This window comes from Abramis brama (genome assembly GCF_963993115.1).
Source record: "Abramis brama genome assembly, chromosome: 3".
NCBI lineage: Eukaryota > Metazoa > Chordata > Actinopteri > Cypriniformes > Leuciscidae > Abramis > Abramis brama.
The window spans coordinates 18,338,628-18,364,758 of NC_139965.1; the positions used below are offsets into that span (position 1 = coordinate 18,338,628).

General features: G+C 36.9%; 1 protein-coding gene across 1 annotated transcript; it reads right to left on the reverse strand.

Annotated features, from left to right (window-relative positions):
• Positions 1-1,476: 1,476 nt before the first annotated feature.
• abhd2a (abhydrolase domain containing 2, acylglycerol lipase a) lies at positions 1,477-20,097 on the reverse strand. Its single transcript, XM_084108948.1, has 11 exons — positions 19,904-20,097; positions 18,078-18,178; positions 14,307-14,522; positions 10,281-10,456; positions 9,439-9,606; positions 8,281-8,464; positions 6,399-6,491; positions 6,010-6,111; positions 5,036-5,105; positions 4,850-4,934; positions 1,477-3,579 (listed from the first exon to the last, which is right to left on the reverse strand). The coding sequence occupies exons 3-11, from the start codon at positions 14,513-14,515 to the stop codon at positions 3,365-3,367; spliced, it is 1,302 nt and encodes a 433-aa protein (XP_083965074.1). The 5' UTR covers positions 14,516-14,522; positions 18,078-18,178; positions 19,904-20,097; the 3' UTR covers positions 1,477-3,364.
• Between the last annotated feature and the right edge of the window lie 6,034 nt (positions 20,098-26,131).

Consider the following 26,131-nt stretch of genomic DNA (forward strand, 5'->3'; position numbering starts at 1 on the left):
GAGATTACAGGGGCACTGGGCAGTGTCAATCTGAAAGCTTGAATACTCTTCTCTATATTCTGCAAATAGACAAATATTTTTTATATATATATGGCCTTTCACTTTCTTTTTATGATTCCCATTTGTGACTGCAGCATGAATACATTTTCTCTGAACTCCATTTGACACAATAGCTAATGATCTCGGTTTGGCGTGGAGAAAAAGAGAAAATAATTCAGAGTGTTATTGCTGATCATCAAACAAGATAATGTTCCTTGGTTTCCATAAACAATCAATATATTTCAACTAAACATTTATATTTTTTTACCAGCCAATGCAAGTTTGTTGGTAGTTTTCATAAGCAGACATGGTGATATGATGCAAACATTAACGTACACATTTACAATCATACTTTTGTACATAAAAGAATAACAACATAAAAATAACAACATTGAAATTAATGTAAAATACACATCAAACAATTTTGGTTAACATTTGCAGAGGATGTACAACATAAGCATGTTTTTTTTTTTTTGTGCAAAAAGTAAGTGAGAGACATTCTGAAAGGCAAACTGGATCAAGTTACAGCAGAGATTGAATTTGCGCTGGTGTAAAAGGCCAAATAGATCCGATCACTGGAAACAGCCGAACACTGACACCCAATCAGGAGCTTTTTAGACTTACAACACCATTTTGCTGTTTTCCAAAGGTTCAAGAAATAAGACAAGAACAAATTCACACAACAAGACCTAACAGGGGGGGTAAACGCTCTCTCTAAACAAATCAATACTAAATATCCAGATGGGATTTTCTGTGAAACTGCACATTCCCCTCAGTGCTTTTACACCCGATAACCCATAGGAGGCGTCGTTCAACTGCTAATTGCTAAAAAACAGTCTTGTCTTTTGACACTTATAACACTAAAAAGTGCTGTTGGCACCTTCTCCTTTAAGAAGATGCATCACGATCGACAGCTAAACACTAATAATGAAGGCAATTACGTATGTTAAGAAATGCAAATCTTTCACAACATATGACTGAGGGTTTCCAGCAATCGGTGACAAATCTTAACCGTCAATTAAACAATATACTTAACACTACACAGGATATTTGATTGTTTTTTGGTCATCGAATGGCTTTTCCATTTTCTCCCTTGGAAACGCAAATAGTTTTGTGTGCAAGATTCGTAATTTTAATCAATTACTTTATTGATCATCAATAAAGATCATGTAATCTCACCTGTCAAGAAATGTCCAAGTAATATTTCATCCCAAAATCAAAAACTAATGGAAATTGCACCCTTAATTCTCAATGTGTCAGAAATTATTGGTGGAATATTGAGAAAAATTAAGGAAACTGCATAATTGCCATGAAGATAATGTAAAAATATATGTAGAAATATATATTTATATATTTAAATTATCTAATTATATGATATATATCATTATAAATTATATATATTTAAGTATATGTATCATTTAAAATGTCTTTCTTTTTGTATCGTGGGGTGAAATATGACCTGGGCATTTTGTGAAATTCACATGTATATGATGACTTCCCTGAAACAAATCAAGTCCAACTGCACTAAACCGCTGTGTTAAAGGTTTTAGAGTCTGGAGAATCCGCACAGGCCTTTGGAAACAACACTTTGAATGTTCCCTTCAAATTTTAAACATATATATTTTCCCCTCAGCATTTAATTATTCAAGTGGGTAAACAAGAAAAAAATTAAATAAATAAAGATTAGTTCCATGTCAGACAGTCTTGATACCAAGAGTAAAGAAACATAAATGTATCAAGTAATTGTACAAAACAGCAAAATGAAAATGAACAAGAAAAAACAAAAGAAAAACTTAATACAATAACACAAATCCCTTTAAGTAACCAGTTTTCACAGACATGCACCTAGCAATGCACTGTTGTCTCCCACTGGGTCCCAAATCAACACATTACACAATCTAGTTCTACCAACTTCAATGGTTCTCCACAAACACGAGTCAATACTGCAGCAACAGTGTCTGCTGTTCTCCAGCAGGATCTGAACGCAATGGGATTTGCCATCTAAAACTGGGTCTTAGTGTTTGTGGTATCATTGAGGGCTTGTGATCAGGAGGAATCATCCAGGAATTTATTCAAGGTTTTCTCTCTCCCTCTTGTTTTCATATTTAATCTCTAGATTTAACATGGTCGGCTAGTCTCTCTAGGCTCTTTATGACAACATAACGGATCATATGGCAAACATTATATAAAAGTGCGAAACGAAAACTGATCCGACTAGGAATGTGACTTGGATTCAACCGGCAAGGACTGGTATAGATTCACGCTCAATAAAGTTTCTCATCATACCCTGGTATACTTGAAAAGATTTAAAATATGAGCGACGTGAATGCTAGGCTGTGCTTAAACAGTTACCAGACCAAAAACCGAAGATAGCTACTTAATATCAAATGTTAATACGCACTCAAACGGTGAGCCGGTCGTATCCAGAAGCACACAGTGCCTGCATAACACTCACTTCCCATAAACTCACGTGTTACGTATAGTGAAGTTCGCCGGGTCTGTTTAATAAGATGGCTGGGCTGGGTGAATCTCACAAAAGTAGTCAAAAACCAAAAACAAAAGGAAGGAAGGAATTATTTAGCTAAAAGAGATTAAGGGCCATTACATTTTTGCATTGTGACATGCAATTATCATTACCTTGACATAAAATCTCATTAAAACATTTTACATCATGTAAAAAAAAAAAAAAAAAGTAAAAAAAAGAATTGAATTATAGTCATAGTATTATTTGTTGCACTGCCTTTAGTTTATGTTGATTTAAACTATTGTATTACAGTAAAACATTACTGCAAGTAAAGTGATTCACCATTGAGAAGAATTTAAGAAATTGACCAAAAATGTACCAAAAAATTACCAAAAGTGTGCTGAAATTGTTAATTGTCCAAAAATAGGCATCTTTCTATTTATGCAAAATATTGACTATTAATATTATCCAAAATATTACTCCCCCAACTTTTTCTTTTTTGACTTTGGATGTTTTTGTGAGATTCACTCAGCTCTGTTAGACCTATTTAGCAGTGATAAACTAATCAGTTTTTAGTGTCCTAATTCGAGGGCAAGATATACTGATAATATCTAAACAACTACAAACTACAGTAAATATAAAAGGGTGCTCTCGCTACACCGGTTATCTGATTGTTTTTGGTCAGAGTGGCTTTTCAGTTTTCTCCTTTGAAAAGTTGTTAGGATTCATGTCGCTGATAAACCGTGATACAAAAGAGAAACACATATTCCCCACTGACAGTGAACGCTTGAAAATAGTTGTCCGATCCCTCGTGTGCGCTGTGAAAATGTCTCAGTGGAGGTGCAACGGAGGCGGGGTCGGTTAGGATTTACTGTCTTGGCATTTGGTTTCGTTGGAATGGGCGCCTTGACTTAGGCACGGTGGTTTCTGTTTCTCCCACTGGCAGATGGCATTAACGTAGCCGACAATGACCTTGTCCATCCAGGTGAGGGGCTGAGGGAACAGCACAGCGCCCTCGAAGAAACCCAGGTGTCCACCGTGCAGTGTCAGTGCGAAGATCACGTTCTCTTTCTTTTCTGGAAGGTGAAAATGAACCAACGAATCTCAGAATTGCAACAACTCAAATACAGAGAATAGCATCTATTGTAGGCGGTGTGATGAAAATCTCATGACGACACAAGTCATTTTATATCACGGTAATAGTCAACAATACTGAGCTCTGTCACACACAATAAAACACTCAGGTTTCCACCTCTGACTTCCTGTCACACTGACCCTGAGCAATAAAAAGGTTTTCGATGCACCGCCAATGTTGACCAGAGTTTGTCATAGTTTGCCTTATGACACGATATTTATTATATACGAGTATGTTTAAACAAGTAGAGATCTCATGAGTCACATGCATTTATGTGGGGCTCTGTAGTAATTATGGGTGTTTTTGGCATATGAGGTCATAATCTAATAAAAGATCACTGTGGAAAAAGGCTGTAGACATGTTGAAGAAGTAGGAGAAGCTATGCGAAGTAGCCAGAAATGACTACAAGAAAAATACAGCACTTAAAAAAAAAGGGAATTAGGTGGTGTGTTTAAGGCAAGCATCACTTTCAATATTTCAAAGTGTTCAATAATTAATAATTCACTATAGTTCACCCAAAAATGAAAATTCCTTCAATTACTCAACCTCAGGAATGAAGATCTTTTTGATGAAATCTGAGAGCTTTCTGTCCCTCCATAGACAACTGCACTTTGACGCTTCAAAAAGTTCATAAAGAGATCGTAAAACTAATCCATATGAATTGAGCAGTTTAGTCCAAATTTTCTGAAGAGACTCGATCGCTTTATATGATGAGCAGATTGAATTTAGGCTTTTATTCACACTGATCATCAAACAAAAACAGAAACTCAGCCGAACCTGCTTGACACATGAGAATGAACCTCATTGGTTCTTGCGAAAGCTCAAACGTGCTGCGTAACACAGGATGTGTGCTTATAGATAAAAGGGAAATAATTCTGATGAAATGTAAAAAAAGAAATTTCTCAAATAACAACAATCATTGTGATTATAATTTTGAGCAAAATAACCATGATTATCAATTTAACCATTGTGCAATATGACAAAATTGTGACTACATTTTCATTGACTTCGATCATCGTGAAGTGAACAGATCATCTCTTCCACTTTACCACTAGTTTCTCATGGTCAAGCACATTTTCTTTGGAAAATGTGAAAAATTGAGTTGAGGATAAAATTAATAACTATTCTTTTGTAAAATCCAAACTACACTCTTCGGTTTTCCCCATGTCATTCTTTCCAGACTTTTGATAGTTTGGTGTGCAGTGCTGTACCTGCGAGTGTGCGAGGAATGGTGAGTAACGTGTTGTGCACAAGCGGATCATCAGCCGAGTTCACCAGCAGCAGAGGCACGTTTATCTGCAACACAGCAAGAAAAACTAGTCACAAACAGGAAGCCAACACACATTTCCATAGACTCTCTAAAATTATTCACTAAATTCCATTATCATTTTACTCACATTATGAATGAAATGAACACAGCTCTCCTTCTCGTAGTATTCCTTCAGAGAGTTGTGACCATGGAATTTTCTAAAAAACAAATTGACATCTTTCTATACTAGGAATAGTATACTAATATACTAGTAGTATATTAGTATGCCTACTAATATAGCATTAGATATGAAGAACTAATAATATACATTTTTTATATCATTTATCATTTTAGGTTAATTTATAAATATACTACTGTTCATTTTTTATTAATTTTCAGAGTATTTTAATGTTTACAAATGTTAAAAACATTTGTTTATATGTAAAATTTCCCCTGATTGACAAAATTTTCCGCAGCCTTCACTATTATGAGGTAGGGGGCGCTATTACGCATATTCTGAAAGAATACAGTCTCAGGATCAAAACACAAGTAAAGAAGGGGGAGAAACCAGTGATAAAAGCATTGCTTATGCAAAAATGTTGCACTTATTATGAAACGTATCATTCATGTGTTGATAAAAAAAACAATGCATGAAGCTAGAATAAATGTAATTTTATTTTTAAAGCAGAGACTCTGTTCTTTCTATTGAATATTGCATGTTCAGATATTCATACAACAAAATATTCTGTGGGCCATGAAAGTTTTGTGAACATTATCAAAAACGCTGGCGATGCTGGCAACTTAAAAAAAAGAAACGCTGGCAGGGAAAGAGTTAAGCTAGATCCTGTAAATAAATGCATTGGTAACAGCATATAACCACAATTTTATTGCGGTAACAATAGCTAAACATGGTATTCTATAAATAACAGCACAAAACATTCTCTGACAATGCGGAGTGAAGATTCAATTTCAGAGAATGTGACTTAAAATAACCCCTAAAAATACTACATACCATGTGTGTGGTCTATCACAATTCGAGTCTCAAAATATGTCTCTTGTCTCGGTTTCACAAGACCGTTAGAAAATGACAAAAATCTCATTTAGCAATTTCCCTGCACTCACCTCATGATGTTGTCATCGATCTGCATGAGTGATGTGGCAGTATAGAGCCGGCTCAGATCTGCATCCACCATTTTAGTGGAGCCCACACCGAACAAGGCGCTCCTGTTGAACCACAAAAAGAAACGCTTTCCTGACTCTGTTCAAATGACAACTCAGTGATTAGATTTGTATACTCTTACCACTCAGAAGGCAGTAAATTTATCTTGTTTTTGTGTCATCAGAGACAGCATTACTGTAAGTTATTCTGAGGTCTCCTAATGGCTTGATTGCAAAAGAACATGTGAGCTCACAACAGTTTCAGGAGAAGAGTGAATATCACAGCTGGCCACTAAACACTGCCCACAGCGAAATCTGTCAAGATTCAATGCTGAAGACAAGATGGACAGTACCTGTGGGACAAAATGATCTTCTTCATGTTGTCGGCCATCAGGAAGTTGTAGAAACGACGACACTGGTCCCACTGCAGAAAAGTCTCCTGAGCTCTGAAGTAAAACACACAACACAAGTAAAAAAACGTGTGCATTTCTTTCATACTTTTGAATGTTATGATGCCTAAAAACACCAAATAAAAATCGAATGTAGTAAAAAAATATATATATACACTGTCGTTCAAAAGTTGGGAAAATAAGTCTCTTATGCTCACCAAGGCTGCATTAGGCTTATTTGATTAAAAAAAAAACAGCAATATTGTGAAATATTATTACAATTTAAAATAACCGTTTTCTATTTTAATATATTTTAAAATGTAATTTATTCCTGTGATGCAAAGCTGAATTTTCAGCATTACTCCATGTCACATGATCACAGAAATCATTCTAATATGCTGATTTGCTGCTCAAGAAATGTTTATTTTTTTATCATCAATGTTGAAAACAGTAACGTACAATTTTTTTTCAGGATTCTTTGATGAATAGAATTATGAGTCTAACATATACACACACATATATAGACACACACACACACACACTGCTGATTAAGTGGACCTAGAAACAAACAACTATGATATGCATGAGCCCTTCAATATCAATTCCAGCTAAATTCATAAGGTGCATTAAAAGGGATCTTGAATATAATAATCCGGCAGATAATCGGGGAGAGCAGATTAGCAGGGGCTTTATAGATTCAGTAATCCAGTCTGAAGGCAGAGCTAGACTGTTTGGCAGTGCCAAGTGTGTTGACATGCTGTAGAAAAGCCCAGCAGAGCTGCTGACAAACAGAACAGACAGCAAAGGTGTGGCCTCAGATTTACTGAAGTCCAAACACACCCACTGCATTCCAGAGCTGCTTCTGCTCAGCGGAACGGACATCACAAGTTTATTCTCTGACAGCGATGCTCACTGTTCAGTTGTTAGACCAGTTGCTATGGTGCTCTTTAGTGTTGACATGTCAACACTGACATCTTTATAGCCAGTGGGTACACATATACAATGACTTTTTTGTGGCTCGAAATATCCAAATATATCAAATTAGATTTACATATCATGCAAATTTTAAGTCTATAATGAAATCATACTGTAAATACTTTATTTTCAGCATCATTACACCAGTCCTCAGTGTCACATGATCCTTCAGAAATCATTCTAATATGATGATTTGCTGCTCAAGAAACATTTCTTATGATTGCCAAAGTTGAAAACAGTTGCTGCTTCAAATTTCTAAAGTTAAACTGCATTTATTTGAAATAGAAATCTTTTTAACATTTTTAACTTTTGATTCATTTAATGTATCCTTGGTGAATAAAAGTATTAATTTATTTCAACAACAAAAAAATTCTTACTGACTGGAACCTTTTGAATTGCATACAACGTTTGTGGCCAGATGATTGTTGTCGAAATGTTCCTCATTTAATGTTGAAATAAAGGGTGCTTAGTACATTTGACTTCCTTTTGGAGGATGCAAACATGCCCTGGAAATTCACAGTTTATGTCACTTCAATTTTTGAAGAGCGCCGTTAGGGAGGCTCTATTCAGGCTAACAGAGATATGCTTGCACAAATGTACAAACAAATGAGTTTCATGCAATATGCAAATGTCAAGCGGAGAAAACAGGTGGACCACAATACTGAGACCATCTGTGTCTCTTTTAAATAACTAAGTACAATGTACACACTGTTAGTTGTTATCTAGAGTTCAGTTGGAATCCACTGAAAGCAGTAGTGAAATGGTCTAACTCGTACTCAAAGCAAGCTGGCAGAATTTTAATCTGGGCATTTCGCCTAACCCTGGCTTCATGAATCCCCGTTCCACACCCCTCTGGAACAGAGCGGCTCACCTTAGTGCACTGTAGCCCTGGCACACGCTAACACAGCACAGAACCCGCTCCTGGTTGGAACGGTTCTCTCCCAGGAACTTGCAGACTATATTTCCCCCCAGACTGAAGCCCACGACAATAAGTTTGGTTTGAGGATATGTTTTTTTAATGAAGCCAACCATTGCTGCGAACTCCCATGTACAACCTACGGAAAGAAAAAAAATACTTAGTAAATCCCATAATTTACTCAACCTCAAGACATCTTAGGTGTATGACTTTCTTATTCAGCCAAACACAATTAGAGTTATATTTAAAAATACCCTGGCACTTCCAAGCTTTATAATGGGAGTGAATAGTGCCTTGGTTTTTGAAGCCAAAAACAGCACATCCATCCATCATAAAAGTAATCCATACGGCTCCAGGGGATAAAATCACTGGCTTCCGGTAACGACCGTACGAGAATCTAGTTCCGGCGGAAGAGCGACTTCTGACTCGACGCATGACGTAGGATGTAGGAGTAGACGCCTCTAGGGCTTCAAACAAATAGGGCTGGGCAACAAATGCAAGCTCTTCCACCATTTCTCTTTAAACATTCTCGTTTTAGACTTCTAATTCATGACCGGTATTTTGCTCAATCCTCTGTGCTTCCACATTTGTCATGCGTTGGGGTCAGAGGTCACTCTCCCGTACTTGCGTATGGCCGGAAGCCAGTGATTCTAGTTTATAAAGTTATAAATATGGATTTTTTCCTACAAAAATGCATCGTTTCACTTCAGAAAGCCTTTATTAACCCCCTGGAGCAATATGGATTAATTTTATGACGGATGGATGTGCTTTTTTGAGCTTCAAAATCTCAGTTAACATTAATTACCATTATAAAGCAGTCAGGATATTTTTTAAATAACTCCGGAGACGCTGGTTTGAGTCTCACTCGGAGCAGGGCAAATAGGACCAGAGGGGTTACAAACTGTAATTAAAACAAGGGTGTGTTCACACTTGGCATGTTTGGTTCGATTGCTCTGTTAGTGCGGTTCATTTGAACATGTGTGAACGCTGCCACCCAAACAAGCTTTAATCAATAACTTGAAAAGTGCCTAATTCATTCATAGTATCACTCCAGAAATATGACATTTCCTGGATAAACACATTTGTTCATCATAATGCATAAAAGTCTCGTACCGTAGGTGAACATGCGAGGGGAGGTGAGCTCAATGTTCGGCAAGGCCCCGAGGTGATTGAGCACAGCACATCGGTAGCCCTGTTTCTGCGAATGGTCCACAAAGGTGCGGATATAGTGCTTCTCACTGTGGTTCCCAATGCCAGGACAAATGACCATGGTGACGTCCTCTGTGAAACCAACACAAAACATTAAGAGCGCTTGCTATGGAAGAAATGACACATGTAGACTAATACATGCAAATGTATGCAGACAAATGCTTGAGTTAATCAGCATTACTAAGCAAATGTGGTGCGTTTATCTTTTCCTTTCCAGGTAATGCGTCACAATGTTGGCACAAAGCAAGTGTAAAATACATCGTTTGTATAACAACAAAACTGCATAAACTCCACTTTCTAATGCATTGACATAATGCAATAGGACAGATGGATGTTTTATTTAATTTATATACTTTATTAATTTCATTTCTGTGCTGTATTCATCTTAAATATCAACATAATATTTACGGTCTTTGAAAAAATCCTGGTCTTATTTTGTGCAATTGTTATTTCAAATTGTTCAAATGTATTTATAACTTTAAAAAAGAGAGATATTTTTCTAAATAATATTCTGTTTTCCTCACAAAGATCACATTACAGAAGTAAAATTGACCCTCACATTGATCTTTACATGACCGTTGCTTTATTTAATATCTCTTTTTCAGAAGAACGATGAGTAAGCAAACCATTCAAATGTAATTTAAGTGATACTGTCTCCTTGAACCTGAGCGCGACATTCATTTATCAGGTTTCCACATAGCAGAGTAGTGTTACAGACTAAATGCGCCCGACTACGTGGCACTGACCTCCGGACTGATGATCCGCCAGGGGTTCAAAGAGGTCAAAAGTTGCAGTGGCCCCGTCCTGCATTGGCAGATATTTGCGCAGGCCGAACGGGTGAGGTGAACTGACCCGACCCAACTTTCCATAAAGGGCAGTCTGCAGATGACCGCTTTTACCCCATAGCAGAGGAGGAATGTACCTAGAACAATGAAACAAAATCTCAGGTTTACACAGAGGTACATGATTTGATTTTGTGCCCAACTAAAAACTTCAAAAAGGTGGCCTATAGTCAGCTCAGATAGATGAGAATTATTCGAAAACAAAAATAGGTGCAATAGGTGTGGCATAGCCTAGGTCATTTAAAAAAACAAAAGAAACTGCTGTTAAATCAATGGTTAAGATTTTTCGTCAAAAGAAAACATACAGAATGTGCATATTTTTCTGATGATTATGAACGATTAGTGTAGCGGCCCACATTTCTGCAGTGCTTTAAGGTTTGTTTCTGGGTGTGTATACTAACAGCAGGCACTGGGACAGGTCACCATGCGGCATCACAGAGGTGCACGCTGCAGTTATGTAACAGTCCCGCCCACCAATTAGGCTTTAACCAATTACACACTGACCCTTTGCTAAGCTCGTAGGTTGTCTGTGTAACAGACTCATAGGAATGAACTGGATTTCTTTGTGAACAACATGATTTTTGGTGAAATGTGCTCATGAAGTGGTTATGGATATTACACTTGTGTGGGCAGGATGAAGTAAAAGCATTTTTATCAGCTGTTTGTCTTTAAAAAAAAAAAAAAGAAATTATACTATTATAGTATAAGGTCCAAAATACAGAAAATAGAGAAAGGTTTTTCCACTGACAACTGAAAAAGCTTTATTTTATAGTGATTATAATAAGTGAACAAAACTATTAGTCAGTTCTGTGAAGGGCATAGTTACTTGCAATCGCCACTACTATGATCTCAATTCATACATAACTAATACAAAATAAACTGTTCAAAAGTTTGGGGTCAGAAAGAAATGAATACTTTTACTCAGCAAGGACACATTAAATGTATCAAGTGACAGTAAAAACCTTTACAATCTAACAAAGCTCTCAAATAAATGCTGTTCTTTTGAACTTTCTATTCATTAAAGAATCTTAAAAAACAAATGCATCTCAGTTTTCAGCGTTAAAAGTAAGAAATGTGTCTTGAGTGGCAAATCAGCATATTAATATCATGTGACAATGAATACTGTAGTAAAGCTGAAAATTCAGCATTGCATCACATAAAGAAATGATATTTGTAAATATTAAAATAACTTATTTCAAGCTGTGATACTATTTAACAATATTACTGTTTTTACTGTATTTGTGATCATATAAATGCAGCCTTGGTGAGCATAAGAGACTCCTTTCAAAAGCACAAAAAAAAAATTGTACTGTACTACTAATATTTTTAACATGATTATTTGCGGCTAATGCAGGGATCATTACTGAAGACATAAATGTTTATTTGTGAATAATGGTTGACATGAATTTTAATTAATAGCATGAACTTTAGGACTTATTTAAATTTGAAAAGGGGCAAATATTAAAGGTACAGTATGTCATTTCTGAGAAACACTGTTGAAAGTGGATCGGACAGAGCAGTACAACACACTTGAAGCCAATCAGCAGTAGGGGCATATATTTTTTAAATTAAACAAAAAAGGCTTCTTGAAATTTTAATGAATCAATGAATCAACTTGACCCTCCTTTACTCTGATGCCTACAGGCATCCGGACCACTTAAACCACGTTTATTCCCACAAAGTGAGGCTAAAAACAGCAGTAAACAAAGTACACAGAACACCTTCCACATCTTTCCTATCTCACTGTCACTGCGATCTATTCCACACCTCCTGAAGTATTACATAAGATGCTCTCACGATAGCATCAAGCGTAGCTGCATAACCAGTGTCTATTATATGTGATTTCCCTTAAAATATCGGTTATGAGATGTGAGGGAAAGCCCGGCTGGTTTAATCTGCTCACGGTCAAATAAGAAGACAAGAGGATCAGCACAGAGGGCTTTACCATAAAAAAACAAGACATTTGAGGTGAGTTAAGTTCCTAGGGCAGATAAAAATAAGCAACACAAATGCATACTCGCTTTAAATAACCAGGAATGTTGACAAACAAGGCTTGAGTGTTACTTAACTAACCACAGAACTGTACAGAAACAGGCTTTTTTGTTCCCTGTACTTCATCTTGAACCATTCCTCTCTTTGTTGACTGAGCTGCAGTCATCCGCAAGCAATAAAGATTAAAAAAAAAAAAAGAAGAAGCATGCAGCGGCACGGCTGCGTTGGCGTGACACACCTAATAATGCTCCAAAGTCCAGACCCACAATGCAACATCACAGGCATGCACGACTATTATCAATGCTTGAAATAATAACCTACGGATCTTCAAACTCTGACTGGTCTAAAGCCGTTGTTTTCTTAAAAGGCGTTTTTGCTAGACTATCCTCTAGCCAAACAAACATGGGAAAAGTTAAATGTGGCACTGAAGAGATAAGGATAAGTACGGACAATGGGCTGTTTTTTTTTTTTTTTGTCGATTGATCTCTTGGCCCCTAGCGTAGTAGCTGTACTGGAAAATAATGATTACATAAACAACTGGGAGTCACTTTGGGTTACGAAAGTAACACCCACCCGCACAGTGCAACAGACAACTTCGGAGGTCAACGCGTGCAAAACGGCCTCCAGAAGACATGTTTCTCATTTTAATTGCAGATTCTGTGCTAAAACAAGAAAAATGAACGATTACCATCACGTGGAATTGAAACATTAATATTGCCAGGAGGACTAACAGTGGCTTGATGAATCACCCTGTCAAGTGTATTACACACTATACAATAGCAGTGCAGGTACACAAACATTTCTGCTGATGTTATTGGAAAGGCATGCTTTGTCTTGGCCTCAAATATGAACGGTATAATAACCATATGTTGTTTCAGCTCACAATAAATTCTTGAAGCGGCACCTCACTGTTTACATGAACTGTTGTTGTTGGATTTGAGCGTGGAAAAGCCTATATTTCATTCAAATTTGTTTTCAAAATAGTTTTAATAATCGAAATAAAACTGAAATACAATTAACGCTAAAAAGAAATATAAAGAAAATAATAAAAATTACAATTAAAGTGAAAACTGAAAATATAAAAGACAAATCTAAGATAATTTAAAATATTAATGAACACTATAGATAAGACAGCTACAGTGATGGAATCTGCTAATAATACCATGGTACTGAATGCTTACAATATTCATATACCATGGCTTTTACATGGCAGTCTAAGTTAATTCAAAGAATACTAAATGCATGTCTAAAAAACATGGAATTACCATGGTGCCAAGTACAAAAACATAGTACGACCACGGTATTTTTGGAAATGCACATTATAGGTCCGGACTTAGACAGTTTGGGGTCAACAGAAGTCTCTTATCTTCACCAAGGCTGCATTTATTTGATCGAAAATAGAGCAAAACAGTATATATATATAACTGTTTTAATATATTTTAGATTTATTAATTTATTCCTGTGATGTCAAAACTGAATTTTCAGCATCATTACTCCAGCCTTCAGTGTCACCTGATTTGCTGCTCAAGAAACATTCATTATTATTATCATCAATGTTGAAAACAGTTGTGGTGCTTAATATTTTTGTGGAAACTTTGAAACATTTTTTAAAAATTCTTTGAGGAATAGAAAGTTCATTAGAAGAGCATTAACTTGAAAAAATTATAAATGTCATAACTGTCACTTCTGGTCAATTATATGCGTTCTTGCTAAATAAAACTATTAATTTCTCCAAAAAAGAATCGTTCTGATCCCAAACTTTTGAACGATAGTGTATATTTATGTAAGTGATTCTAGGAGCACCGCATTAGTCTTAGCAACCACATGCTAAAAGCAGCGCAGTTTCAAGAACAGCCTTAAGCTATTCTGAGATGTGGTTTACTCACTCAGTAGACACGGTAACTGCAGTGAAATGATAATCTAAACTGTCACACTCACTCTTTAGTCAGGATAGGACAGGACTTGAGCAGGAAGTGGTTGAGTGTTGTATCCTGGTAGGTGAGGTCTGGTGGAGCTGTGGGACTTTTCAAGTTTAGGCACCGGACGATGACGTAAAGAACTGTGGCCACCGCTGCCAACTTCATTCCGTCAAACATCGCGGGCATCTCCGGTGTCACCGTGTATACTTCCGATTCGTGAGTGCTCATAGTTGCGCTGAAAATAAACCATAACAGATGAACATCAGTGTTTTACTGGAGCATAAGAAGAGTTATTTTAACATCAGTGTAAACCACAGGGTTTAGGGTTTCAGGAAGGCCTGCATTAGGGTTATTTAAACAACAGGAACTGAATAACCAAATGTAAAAATAAAACGCTGCTTAGTTTTCACTGTATGAATTAAATACTGATTCTTATTAAAGCTACTAAAGTTATTCAGCCAAGAGCAGCGAGTGATTTTCTCTTTGTCTTTTGTTCATGACCCCAGTTATTGCAAGCTGTTGCGATATGCATATACAATACAATGAAGAATAAAGGATGATCTATTAGGTCACATGACTTTATATGAGGATCTATATTTGGTTTAAAATATTCCAAATGTGCAGTCAGACAAATGGAAAACAACACAGTTGCCCTCAACCAAAGATTTTTCTAGTCGACAGGTAGTTGTTAAAGCCATTAGTCGACTAGTTGCACTTTTATATTAATTTAATTACTTAAATATACTGGAGGTCAGGGCTGAGTGATATGTAACATTAGCCGCTTTCCGACCGGAGGAACCTTTTCACAGTTCCTAGAACTATTGGCTAAAGTACCCGGATGTCGGCGTGTTCGCACCGCAGGAACTAGGAACGATTTTAGTTCTAGGAACTCCATTTGGAGGAAGACTGTAAAAAATATGGACGTAGTGTCCGTGACGTCACCCGTAGGTTTCTGAAGAGCATTTTTGAAGCCTAAAGTGGGCGGAGCCGGCCGTCGCCATCTTGGCCTTGCGTCACTCCCGGATAACAGAAAATAGGCAAACAGGCGGGGCGTGAGTGGAGCTGAGGAGCCTGGCTATCTGAAATCACCTAGCTCGACGTGATCGAGTTAGCTGATGATGTAAAGCCAATTAAACGTTCCTATTTTTGCCCTTCGAAATATTATAATAGTTAAAAGACATGGCTACAAGTGAGACTGTGTATTACTTCGAGAGTGTTTGTGTGTGACAGTGATTTATGTGCATACATGTCCGTCACTCTTTCGTGGTCCGTCAGCGCGGCATCGCTCAAGTTCGTAGAGAGCTTATTCAGTCCATTTTAAATTCTGATGTTGGCCGTCTCTCAAATGGGTTATGGTTTAACTGTTAAACCATAGATATATTGCCTTTGAAGTGCAAATAAATGCGCTAGAAAATCCGCGCTCATTCATGTGCATTTATTGCACGGACGGAGAAAGCGCCGACGCCTGCATGATTTCATCTGACGGTAACTTACATAAGCATATTATAATCCATCTGTTCCATGGGAGCAGAACGAACGAGCATTTATTGACGTTTTAAATTTGAAAACCCCAAAAAGCAACGAAATTGTCAGACATCCATTAGTGCATGTTCACAGAGGAAAACAACTGAAATACAGCGCTGGTTGTTCTCTCGAACGATAACGACGGAATCCAAAGACGTGGGCTTTGTAACGTTACCCAAGTATTAAATTGTATGAAATAATAATCCCGAAAAAAAGCACAAACACTGCAGAGATGGCAAGTTCAGCAGCTAACATTGCTGAGGTGAAGTGACGGCTAGTAACAGCAGACAAACGGCTAGCACTGACATCGGCAATCCATCTGTCACTCAAGTGGCTTGGCCACACCCTTAAATTTAAATATTAATCAACTAAACGGACGAGTTATAAAATAATTCACCCCCCTCACAGTTGTTATGAAGGGCAAAATTAGCTGTATAGACCAAATCCACATACAGACACCAGGCTTTAAACACGTTTTTTTCTGCTGTAAAATTTGGCATTTTAACATGGGTGAGATACAGATTTGACTCACTTCTGACAACAGCCTCAAGCGGCCAGTCAACGAATTGCAGTTTAACTCACTTCCGTGTTGGTTTCAAGAGAGAGACGGGGAGGTTGCCGCTTGGTCTAAACCAGCACTATAGGAACTACCCGTGACGTTAGTGTACGCTGATTGACCGAACGCACGCGGAACACCAGCACCCGCCATTTTTAAAACGGCTAGAATGTAAACACACAGATTATAGCCTATATATTTACTCCATAAACTAACTATACAAACATGGAAAACAGTGATAGATGGGTCTCTAAACCTTTATGCTGAAGAGAAAATCCAACACAACTTTGAGGGGACCAGGTCAAACATGATTATGTTTATCTGCCCAGCTAGCAACACTGGACATCAACCACACGGCATAGGCTAATAACCTTTTTTTCATATACTGTCTACTTTCTATAACAGTTCTATCTAATAACATGTTAAACAGTACTGTTAGACAGATCGCTAACTAATAAACACAGAGAATGCGAGCATTATTTGCTCTGGCGTTCTCAGCGCCGCCAAAATAAAGGTCCGTCGCGCCGTCAAAATAAAAGTCACCGTGCTTGTGTTACTCCCTTACCCCTCCTACCAGTTCCTATGGCCACTTGGCCAGTGCGAACGCAAACAGCAAAACCGAGTTTGGGGGAGAGTAGTTCTTAGAACTGTTTAGAAGTGGACAGTTCCTAGAACTAAGTTCCTGTAACTACTTGGTCGGAAAGCGGCTATTGCTACATTACAGAGAAATATTACAGAGAAATACAAACACACAGGCACAAACACTTGGATACGCGCCTAATAATAGTGCACATTATCTAGATTAAGGTTAGCATGAGCGGATATGTAAAGTGGCATTAGCCATATTTGAGGTCAGTGAACAATAGGCGAACGTTTGGATTTCTTGCCCGACATAATTACCACACAGACCAGACGTATTAACAGTCTCTCCATCATGGAGTGTGTGATAATTACAACGATAATGATACAGTTGTAGATGTCATTCTAAATATAAAAGAATAGCAGAGTCCACACCACAACTATAACGGCACAGAGAAACAATACCATTGGAATCACTTTCAGAACCATTTTTTCCAGCTAATGAACAATAAAAACATAGACAGCCAATCAGAATCTATCCTACTTAAACTCTTTTCCCGCCTGCGTTTTTTTTATTATTTATTATTACGTTGCCAGCCACCGCCAGCGGTTTTGGTCATTTTTATAAAAAATTGCATGGCCCGCAGAATAGTTTGTTGTATGAATATCTAAACATGCAATATATAAAAAGAAAGAACTGCTTTAAACAAAAAAAGTCTATTTTATTTTAGCTTCATGTATTCTTTTTTTTTTAATCAAAACTTGTGTGTGGATAAGTTTCATAAAAAAGCAAAATTTTGAGCAAAAAGCAGAGAAAATTGTGTTTTTGTCAAAGACTACGTCTGGATCAGATTCAGTACGATGATCAAAACACAGATGGAGTCGATCGAGTCCATCAACACCCCTAAAGCTTGCACAGTCCTCCTAACCACTTCCTGGGGAAAGAGTTAAAACAGCAGATGACAAATCTGCAGCGCTCGCTTATAATAAACAGAACAATATCATGCGCTGGTGTGGACACTTATACTGTATAGTCATCGTTATAGTTATCATCCTGGTGTGAATGGGCCTTTAGGGAAAAGCCATTCAAACAATAGCTAGTTGATAACAGAAACTGATGGAGTAACTTACTTTGTAGTTTAGATGGGGTCCTAGAATATGATTTCGTATTCTCTGATGAAGAGCGAGGATATTATGGGTGTGGATTTTAGGTCACAGTGATCTGGTCAATTCTTTGAAGAAGGAAAAGAAAGAACAGGACACGCATTAGAAACGATAAGATAAGGTTAATGACGACTAACAGGGTCAACAAGTACCAAGCCCATGGTAATACCTTAACTAGCAGCTGTATGCATATTAAAGGAATAATTCACCCAAAATGGCAGTTCTCACCCTCATCTCATTACAAATGTATGATTTTCTTTCTTTAGTGGAACACAAAGAGTTATGTAAATTGAGTGCTAAATTCAATTAAAGGAAATTTCTTGATTTCAATTAGATAATCTTAAGGCACAGGGTACTTGATCTAGCCCTGCTAACTCAGGAAGACTTCAATTTTTAATTGTGAGGAAATGCACCTGTCAACTTGATTCCCTGAGACCATGCTCATATCGTTCATTAAGTTCACAAATGCACTACATGTGAATTTTGTCCCCTAATTAAAAGAGGAAGACTGTATTTGTTTTTGTATCCATCCATGAGGATGAGCTTTGTGAAATTAATCTGAATGAATAAAATGAATGCAATAGTACATTATAAAGCAAATACAGCCAGCAACAATCACTAATCAAAGATAATCCAAAACTATCCAAATTTGGCGTGTAATCTCCTATACAATTATGTGAGAGCAAAAATCACCTTAAAGAGAAATATAATTGAAAATATATACTATACAATTTTGTTTTACAAAATTCCATTAATAACATCAATAAACGTAATTACATAACACTTAACAGGTCATTATACCATTCGAACACGTCAGCATCATAAAACTTAGCCTTGTATCGTTCATTCAATTCATATTTAAATATGTTTAGATGGATGGAAACTATATAACATATCAGTGGAAATAATGTTTGTATACAGCGCATACACACGGTTTAAAAGTATTTATATAGCATTTGTTGTACTTCTCTATTTTAATATAAATCATAAGCTTATTAGTGTAATGGAGTAATAAAACAACCATATTGCACAATGAACATCATCATTAAAAATAATGGAAATAGTAAATGTAAAACCTCATGGTTGCATTACAGTAATGAGAATGAGGGGTAATAAGGGGTAAAATCTGATTAATTGTCATCAAAGTAATGTTACAACCAGACTTCATTTTCACACACACTTACATATTATATTAAATTTAGAAAGAAAAATAAATAACCTGGACATGCTCTCCACATTAATTGCATTGAAATGATCAAGGTGTTAAATATCAAAAAGTATTTATCAGAGTATTTTTAAAGCACATAAAGAGTTAAACACACACTTAATGATGGTGTTGTGATGATCGTGACAGTGTGGTGATTGTAAGTATATCCTGCAAAATAAGGCCCAGCATCTGCCATTACTTCAAAACAACCTCACATACTGACATTTCCTGTGATTTTTAGATTTTTATACAGTGTGGATGTGAATGTCTACGGAAAACAAGTGGCATTGCAGATGTCAAAAGGGTAAACAGGAATCATCTGTCCATGATGTTAGAGTGATGGACAACGTTACGTCTATATGACATAATAATAACGTTATATACAAATATCCGCTTAAGACATAACTAATGGGGAAAAAAACACTAGGCTGATTTGATAAACAAAACAAAAACACAGATTTGTGTTAAAAACCGCAGAATGTTGTTTGGATGAGCAGTGTAAACAGGAAAACGAGACGACACCCCTACACATTCATATTAAGTAGAATAAAACGCATCGTGTTCAGTGCAGATGAACGCATCATACCTCGTTCCCCAATCTATCACAAACGGCTCCCTTTCTGTATTGGTCAAATGTAGATTTGTCCTCTCTCCTTAGGACACGGTGTGTTTACTTAGCGTTGTATTATCCGCGGTCCCCTTTCTAGCATTTTCTTCTTTCTCGTCTCATCTACAGACAGACAGACGCGCAACGCACTTCCTGCTTTAGAAGAATTCATTAACATATCACGCGCCCTATTGGCTAAATAAAGCAGTTATGTCATGGAGCACCGCCTCCTTTTTAAAGTGCACGTTTTAAGTGCATGTACTGGCTGTAAATGAGAGGAAGGTGGTTGAAATTATACGCATCTGGAGTTAAAAAAATAACAATAACACAAATTATTTTGCATTTGACCACAATGTCGTCTACCTTCTAATTGTATTACAGTATACAATTTATATTTGTTTTTGTATATTGTATACATGTGCCAATCAACCGGTCACCTACTATTTTTATTCTTCTTCTATTTTTTTTACCGTTGTCCCCATAATCCGACATGTCTCTAAATATTCATTAGTGTTCTTAAGTGGTGCTTAGTATAGAATGTCAAAGGTTTTGTGCAGCTGTTTAGTAGCGAGATCTATCTTGTTTAACAGCTGCAGTTGTTATTGGTTGCAAACTAGCTCCACCTTGTGAAATGGCATTACATATTTTTGAAGTGCATTATGGAGATTAGACGATTAGGTCATATTTTATAGACTAGAGCATACAAAATATAATACATACAGTTCTACTTCTCTTGGCTAGATAATAGATTGACATTGTTCAGAAGAGTAGTGTGATCTATACCTATAACAACCATGAAATGATTTTAAAAGGACATTTTTAACACTTTTTTGAACATCTCCTGTCTGTTCCAGTAGGGGGCGGAGCACAAAAAAAAAATGTAAATATTCCCCTGGACCAAAAGGCATATTTAAACTCTCATATAGCCTAAACATTAGCCCATTTAAAAAATACTTTAACTAAATCCTGACCCACACTAAACAAATTGGGATTTTCCACAAAACAAAAATGCTAAATGTTGAACTTAGGTAGGCTATTTGTTTAGTGTTTAAACAGAATTTTAATGGTGATGGGGTGTTCAAAAGTGCAAACATGGACTACAGCTGAAGCTTCCCACTCGTGTTTACAACATTGTGGTGGCGTTCATGTGCGTTCAACTCATAAATAAGATCTTTACGAGATGACTTGAACGCACCAATAGTACTCATAAAAGCAGGGACGTGCACAGGGGGGTTGCTCAGGTTGCCCGGGCAACTGCCCATATGCCCTTCTCGACTCACGTTGCCCTTCCAAGGGGGAAAAAAATAAATAAATAAAAAGTACAATGGATGCAGAATTTCACGTAGGCATAGATAATAAAAAAAAATCGCAAAGCCTCATTCAATTCCATTCGGGCACCGAAAGTGAAAGTCAGTAGGGGAAGGGCAAACTCTGTTTATGTGGCTGCAGCGCTGCACGCGACCGGCACCTGAGCTGAGCCTGCATTAGCGGCCCTAGAAGGAGATTATCGCGGTTGTCGGGTGAGACTCAACGTGTTCGGAAAAAGTGAGTTTGTGATGTATAACAAACGAACAATCATCATCAGGGTTCCAGACTGTGACCATTTTTTGAGAATGTGCGAGTTAAAAATTGTATGTGGTCGCATTTGTGCGAGTGCATGGTCATGTACTACTCAGTTTAATTCACGCATGAATTTTCCTGCATTGAACTTGTTTTAGCGCCCGCCAAAGTGAATTTTTGTCCCGCCAAAGTCTTATTTGATCGGTGAGTAATGTAGATGAACTGCTGCGCTTGTGACAGCGCATGTTTAACTGAAAGAACGAGCAGAGAGAGAGAGAGAGAGCGAGAGAGAGAGACCCGATTGCGCGCGCGCTCTCTCTTTCTTCGGAGCCAGGCGAAAGTGTAAACAAGACCGTCTCCAAACTAAGCGCTGTCTTGCTCTCTCTCTCCCTCGCACATATTAATCAAAATAAATCGACACGGTGGTAAAAGGTCGGGAGACCAAAAGTTTCATGTGGAGCATTCTGAGATTTTTTTTCTCTCCTGAATTACCGCTGGGTGTGAATTGTGCTAAATAAGTTGCCTTATCTTCTCTGAAAAGCGTTCCGGACATTCAGCTGACATAAAACAACACTTTAATCAAACGAAAAAAACTATCCAGTGATGAAATGTTTTCTGTGTTGACACAAATCTTGGATGTCCATGTCCTAACTGCTGGGATAATCACACAGCGCGCATGACACGTCCAATTCGCGAACTAATGACTCCTTTGAACCGATTCATTTTAATGAATGGTTAAAACAACTGCTCTTTCCAGCAGTGAACTCAGGAGACGTCTGAATCGGTGTATAACTAATCAGTAACACTTTACAATAAGGTTCTATTTATTACATAAATTACATAAAAAGTACAGTTTGCTTACTCAAGCTTAAGCTTTAAAATAAATAAAACCTCTTGTTTTTTTTAAAAAGCATATGACTGCATTTTTCCACACAGTGCTATCAAGAAGAATCGTTAAAGAATCGGATCGATAATCAGAATCGTCAGTGGTATTATTATTGATCAAATCTGTGTTATTAAGGTGATTGAGTGCTGTATTTCAGTGTTTTACTTCTTTGCGTATATATACAGTATTTTAATAAAGACCCTGTAATTCTCAGTCCTTCATATAGCCCTTTTTTTTGGAGGTGGGGGGGGGGGGGGGGGGGGGGGGGCTTTTTTCAGGTCAGAGCAACTGCCCCTCAAAATTCCTGTGCACGTCCCTGCATAAAAGAGTATAGGCAAAAAGTACACGGATGACCTGCTTTGGGTTAGATTCTGAAGTGTGCATAGGCCTAAAATGGTCACTTACTATCCCATGAGGCCACGGGAGAGGATTTGTGAATGGCAGTGAAGCAATGTAACTGACACTGGTTGGTCACATGATGATGACAGTAGTACGTCCAGGGGCACGTTCAAGTTCAAAACGGTGCGCAACGTTTTGCTACGGTTTCCGGGTTGAACGTCATGTTTCCTGGAAACGGCGTGCACCGGTGTGCAACGGGGTTTGAGATACGTTTTCTCTTGTTTGGTGGGTGTGTCAGAACTGCAGTCCAATCAGCAGCAACATGTAGGCCTATATAAAGCACGCGGTATTAAAGTGAACTCGCACAATGGGTTCAAGGAAAGTAATTTACAAATGTGTTCGATGCAGCTCGGTAGCCTATACGCAACAACTGAGGATATTGGAAGACATGTTTGTCGTAAGTTTTATTGTAAAAATATAGGATATCAACATAATGATGTAATTGTTTATATTTTTAGCTTCATTGCAAGTGTATGACATTTGGTATAGAAATAAACAATGGTAATTAAGTGCTTTTCCTAAAAATGAGAAAGAAAATAGAGGGTATTAAAACAGTATGAACTACAAATAAAGTCAGTATGTGAGGCTAAATAGATGCGTTTTAGTCTGAATTAGGTAAGATGTGTGCTTCCATTTCAGTTTCAGCAATCCTTTCACTCGTTTGGGATGTTCTCTTTTGTTCTGGGTGGCAAGTGCAGTAACTGTAACATCGGGCATATTTTGTAGTATTAAACATATTTATACCGACTTCATCAGGCTCCGAAAATTCTTCACAAAGAACACAAAGAATTGTCTTCTCGGCTGCCATAGTTGCAACTCTTGCGTCATCAGAACAGTGTGTTCAACGCATCACCGTTTCTGTTTAAAAAACGTTGTGCAACGTTTTGTCGGGGATGAACGCAGCCCAGCTTACACATTCATACTTATTAGTGACGCAAATTATGGCCCTACTACATATTAAGCAGAGTATTTGAAAGAGTATATAAATTGTGTCAATTGGCTGACGATATACTATTTTTCTCAAAAATGAGAGCGGTTAATTGTATTAAAGAGTTTTCTGGAGTTTTTTTATGGAGGAATATCCAGAATAGACATTATTTGAGAAAGGACATTTTATGTAAACAAAACAACAAAGGTGGATTATCTGTGCTTGTTTTGAAACTTTAAACAATACATTCAAGGTTAATTGGTTTATTAAATTCATGAAAGAAAATTATAGTATGTGGTATACATTTCCAAAACACGTGTTTGTTGGGTGGGATAGATCTTTTGTTGAGATGTGATTTTAAAATAGGATAAACTGCCTGTGAAATTAGCTAAATTCCATACAAGCTTTATTGGCCTGGATACTGGTGTTTAAGCACAATTTTTCCCCAAATAAATATATTATTTGGAATAATAGATGCATTCAAAAATAGATCTCTCTTCTATAATAGTTGGTATGAAAATAATATTATATTAGTTAGACAACTTTTAAACTCAAATGGTAATGATCTTTATTATAATTTTGTGGAAGTGATTCTTCTGAGGCAATATATGTTAAAGACAGCAAGTTTCTAGGAGACATTGATATTCTGAAACACAGTTGTACTAATAAACATATTAGGAATATTTTAACAGGTGAAACAGCTATATTCATAAAAGCTCATTGTGGACCAGTGTATTTAGAAATATAAACTGGAATAAAGCTTGGTGTATTTGTGAAGCATACTGTTAAAATAATAAAGTAAAAGATGTTAAGATTTAAAATGTTGCATGGTATAATCCAGCTAAAAGTGTGTTAGAGAGGTTTAATTTAGACATTGATTATTCATGTGATATTTGTTTTTATATCTGTTTTGTAATTGTATATAGGCTACTTTTTTTATGGGTGGATGTGGAAAGTTTCATTAGTAGGAAAACAAATGTTATAATTAAATTAAATATTTTGGATATATACATTATTCCATTGAAAGTAATAATAATAATATGTTTTACTTTTATTGTACAAATTTTTATTATTTTGGGAAAATGTCATATACACAAGAAGAAATGGTCAGGATCTGACCAAATTGTATTCATTTTCTTCAGAAGACTGAAGGATTATTGCACCAGTCTGGAGGACATTGTCAATAAGAAAGCAAGAAAGACTTGTCATATCTTTAATGAATATACAGTTTTTTGATTGACTAATTAATTCAGGTTTTTTTTGTATTAATATATACATTCGGTGTATAATATATTGTATACTACTAAGTTCATTTAATAATACATTAAAAAACACATTTTAGTGGTCAAGAAGTACATAGCCTACTTATTCAAACTCATTAGCCTAGTGTGTGTGTGTGTGTGTGTGTGTTGCCCTGTCCCAAATGGAAACACTTAATTCATATGCACTTTGGGTCTTGCGCGCGTCCGTTAAGTCCACGAGAGGGTGTCCCATTTGTCATTAGGTTTCAGAAGGGTGTTCGCGAGCGCCCCCTATGCGGTCGATATGCGCCCTCGATGCGCACTTTTGCAGAGCCTGCACTGAAGCGCGCTCAAAGCTGCAGTCAAAGCGGCGTTACGTCAAGAAAGTGCGGACTCGTAGGAAGACCGCGAGTGCTTAGGGTCCCGTTTGGGACAGATCCTGTGTGTGTGTGTGTGTGTGTGTGTGTGTGTTAGATCACGTTACCTGATTCAGCCAATGGCAGCACGGAGCAAAAGTTAAGCAAGCAATACTTAACTTTAATACAAGTTACAGAAAGAAAGAAAGAAAGAAAGAAAGAAAGAAAGATTTTATTTGTAATCTTAAAATGTATTTCTGGGTTAAAGTGACTCAAAATAATGGAGCATGTCAAAATCAAAACAAATTTATCGTAGCTTAATTAGGCTACTTTACTCTTAATGTAGGCTAATAGATTATTTAACATAAATCTATTATTTCATTTTGTGCTCAAATTTATTAGATTGAAAGATAATATATTGTACTGATTATAGCCTATTGTAGTCATTGTTTCACTTATACATTACGTGCTGGTATTACTTTCTGAACCGTGATTACATTATAAGTTTGTTCATAATGTACATTTCTCACACAATAACCTATTCATTATGTGAAAAATCATCATTACATTGGAAAATCGTTATTACATTATGAGCTCAAGACATAAAAAACATGTTGGACCACCTGAAGGAAAACATTCTTAGTATAATTGTGAGGAATGGCGTTTATCGCTTCACCTCTGCAACAATGAAAGTGACACCTAGTTCATTCACCCTGACCGGCTCCAGTCATTTGCTATAAAGAAATAAAATCCACCTCTCTGTCTACACTAGCAAACATAGAGGCATGTGACAGATACTTGACCGACGAGTCAAAGACTGCGTCCCTCTCATCTGTA

Bases quoted from the DNA above. Each gene is read 5' to 3' on its own strand.
- abhd2a (XM_084108948.1), bottom strand. From the start codon at position 14,515: ATGAGCACTCACGAATCGGAAGTATACACGGTGACACCGGAGATGCCC. The intron at 6,492-8,280 runs GTGAGCCGCTCT...GTTTTACTTCAG, and splicing joins CAGGGCTACAGTGCACTAAG to AGCTCAGGAGACTTTTCTGC. The intron at 3,580-4,849 runs GTACAGCACTGC...TTCACCTTCCAG, and splicing joins CATTCCTCGCACACTCGCAG to AAAAGAAAGAGAACGTGATC.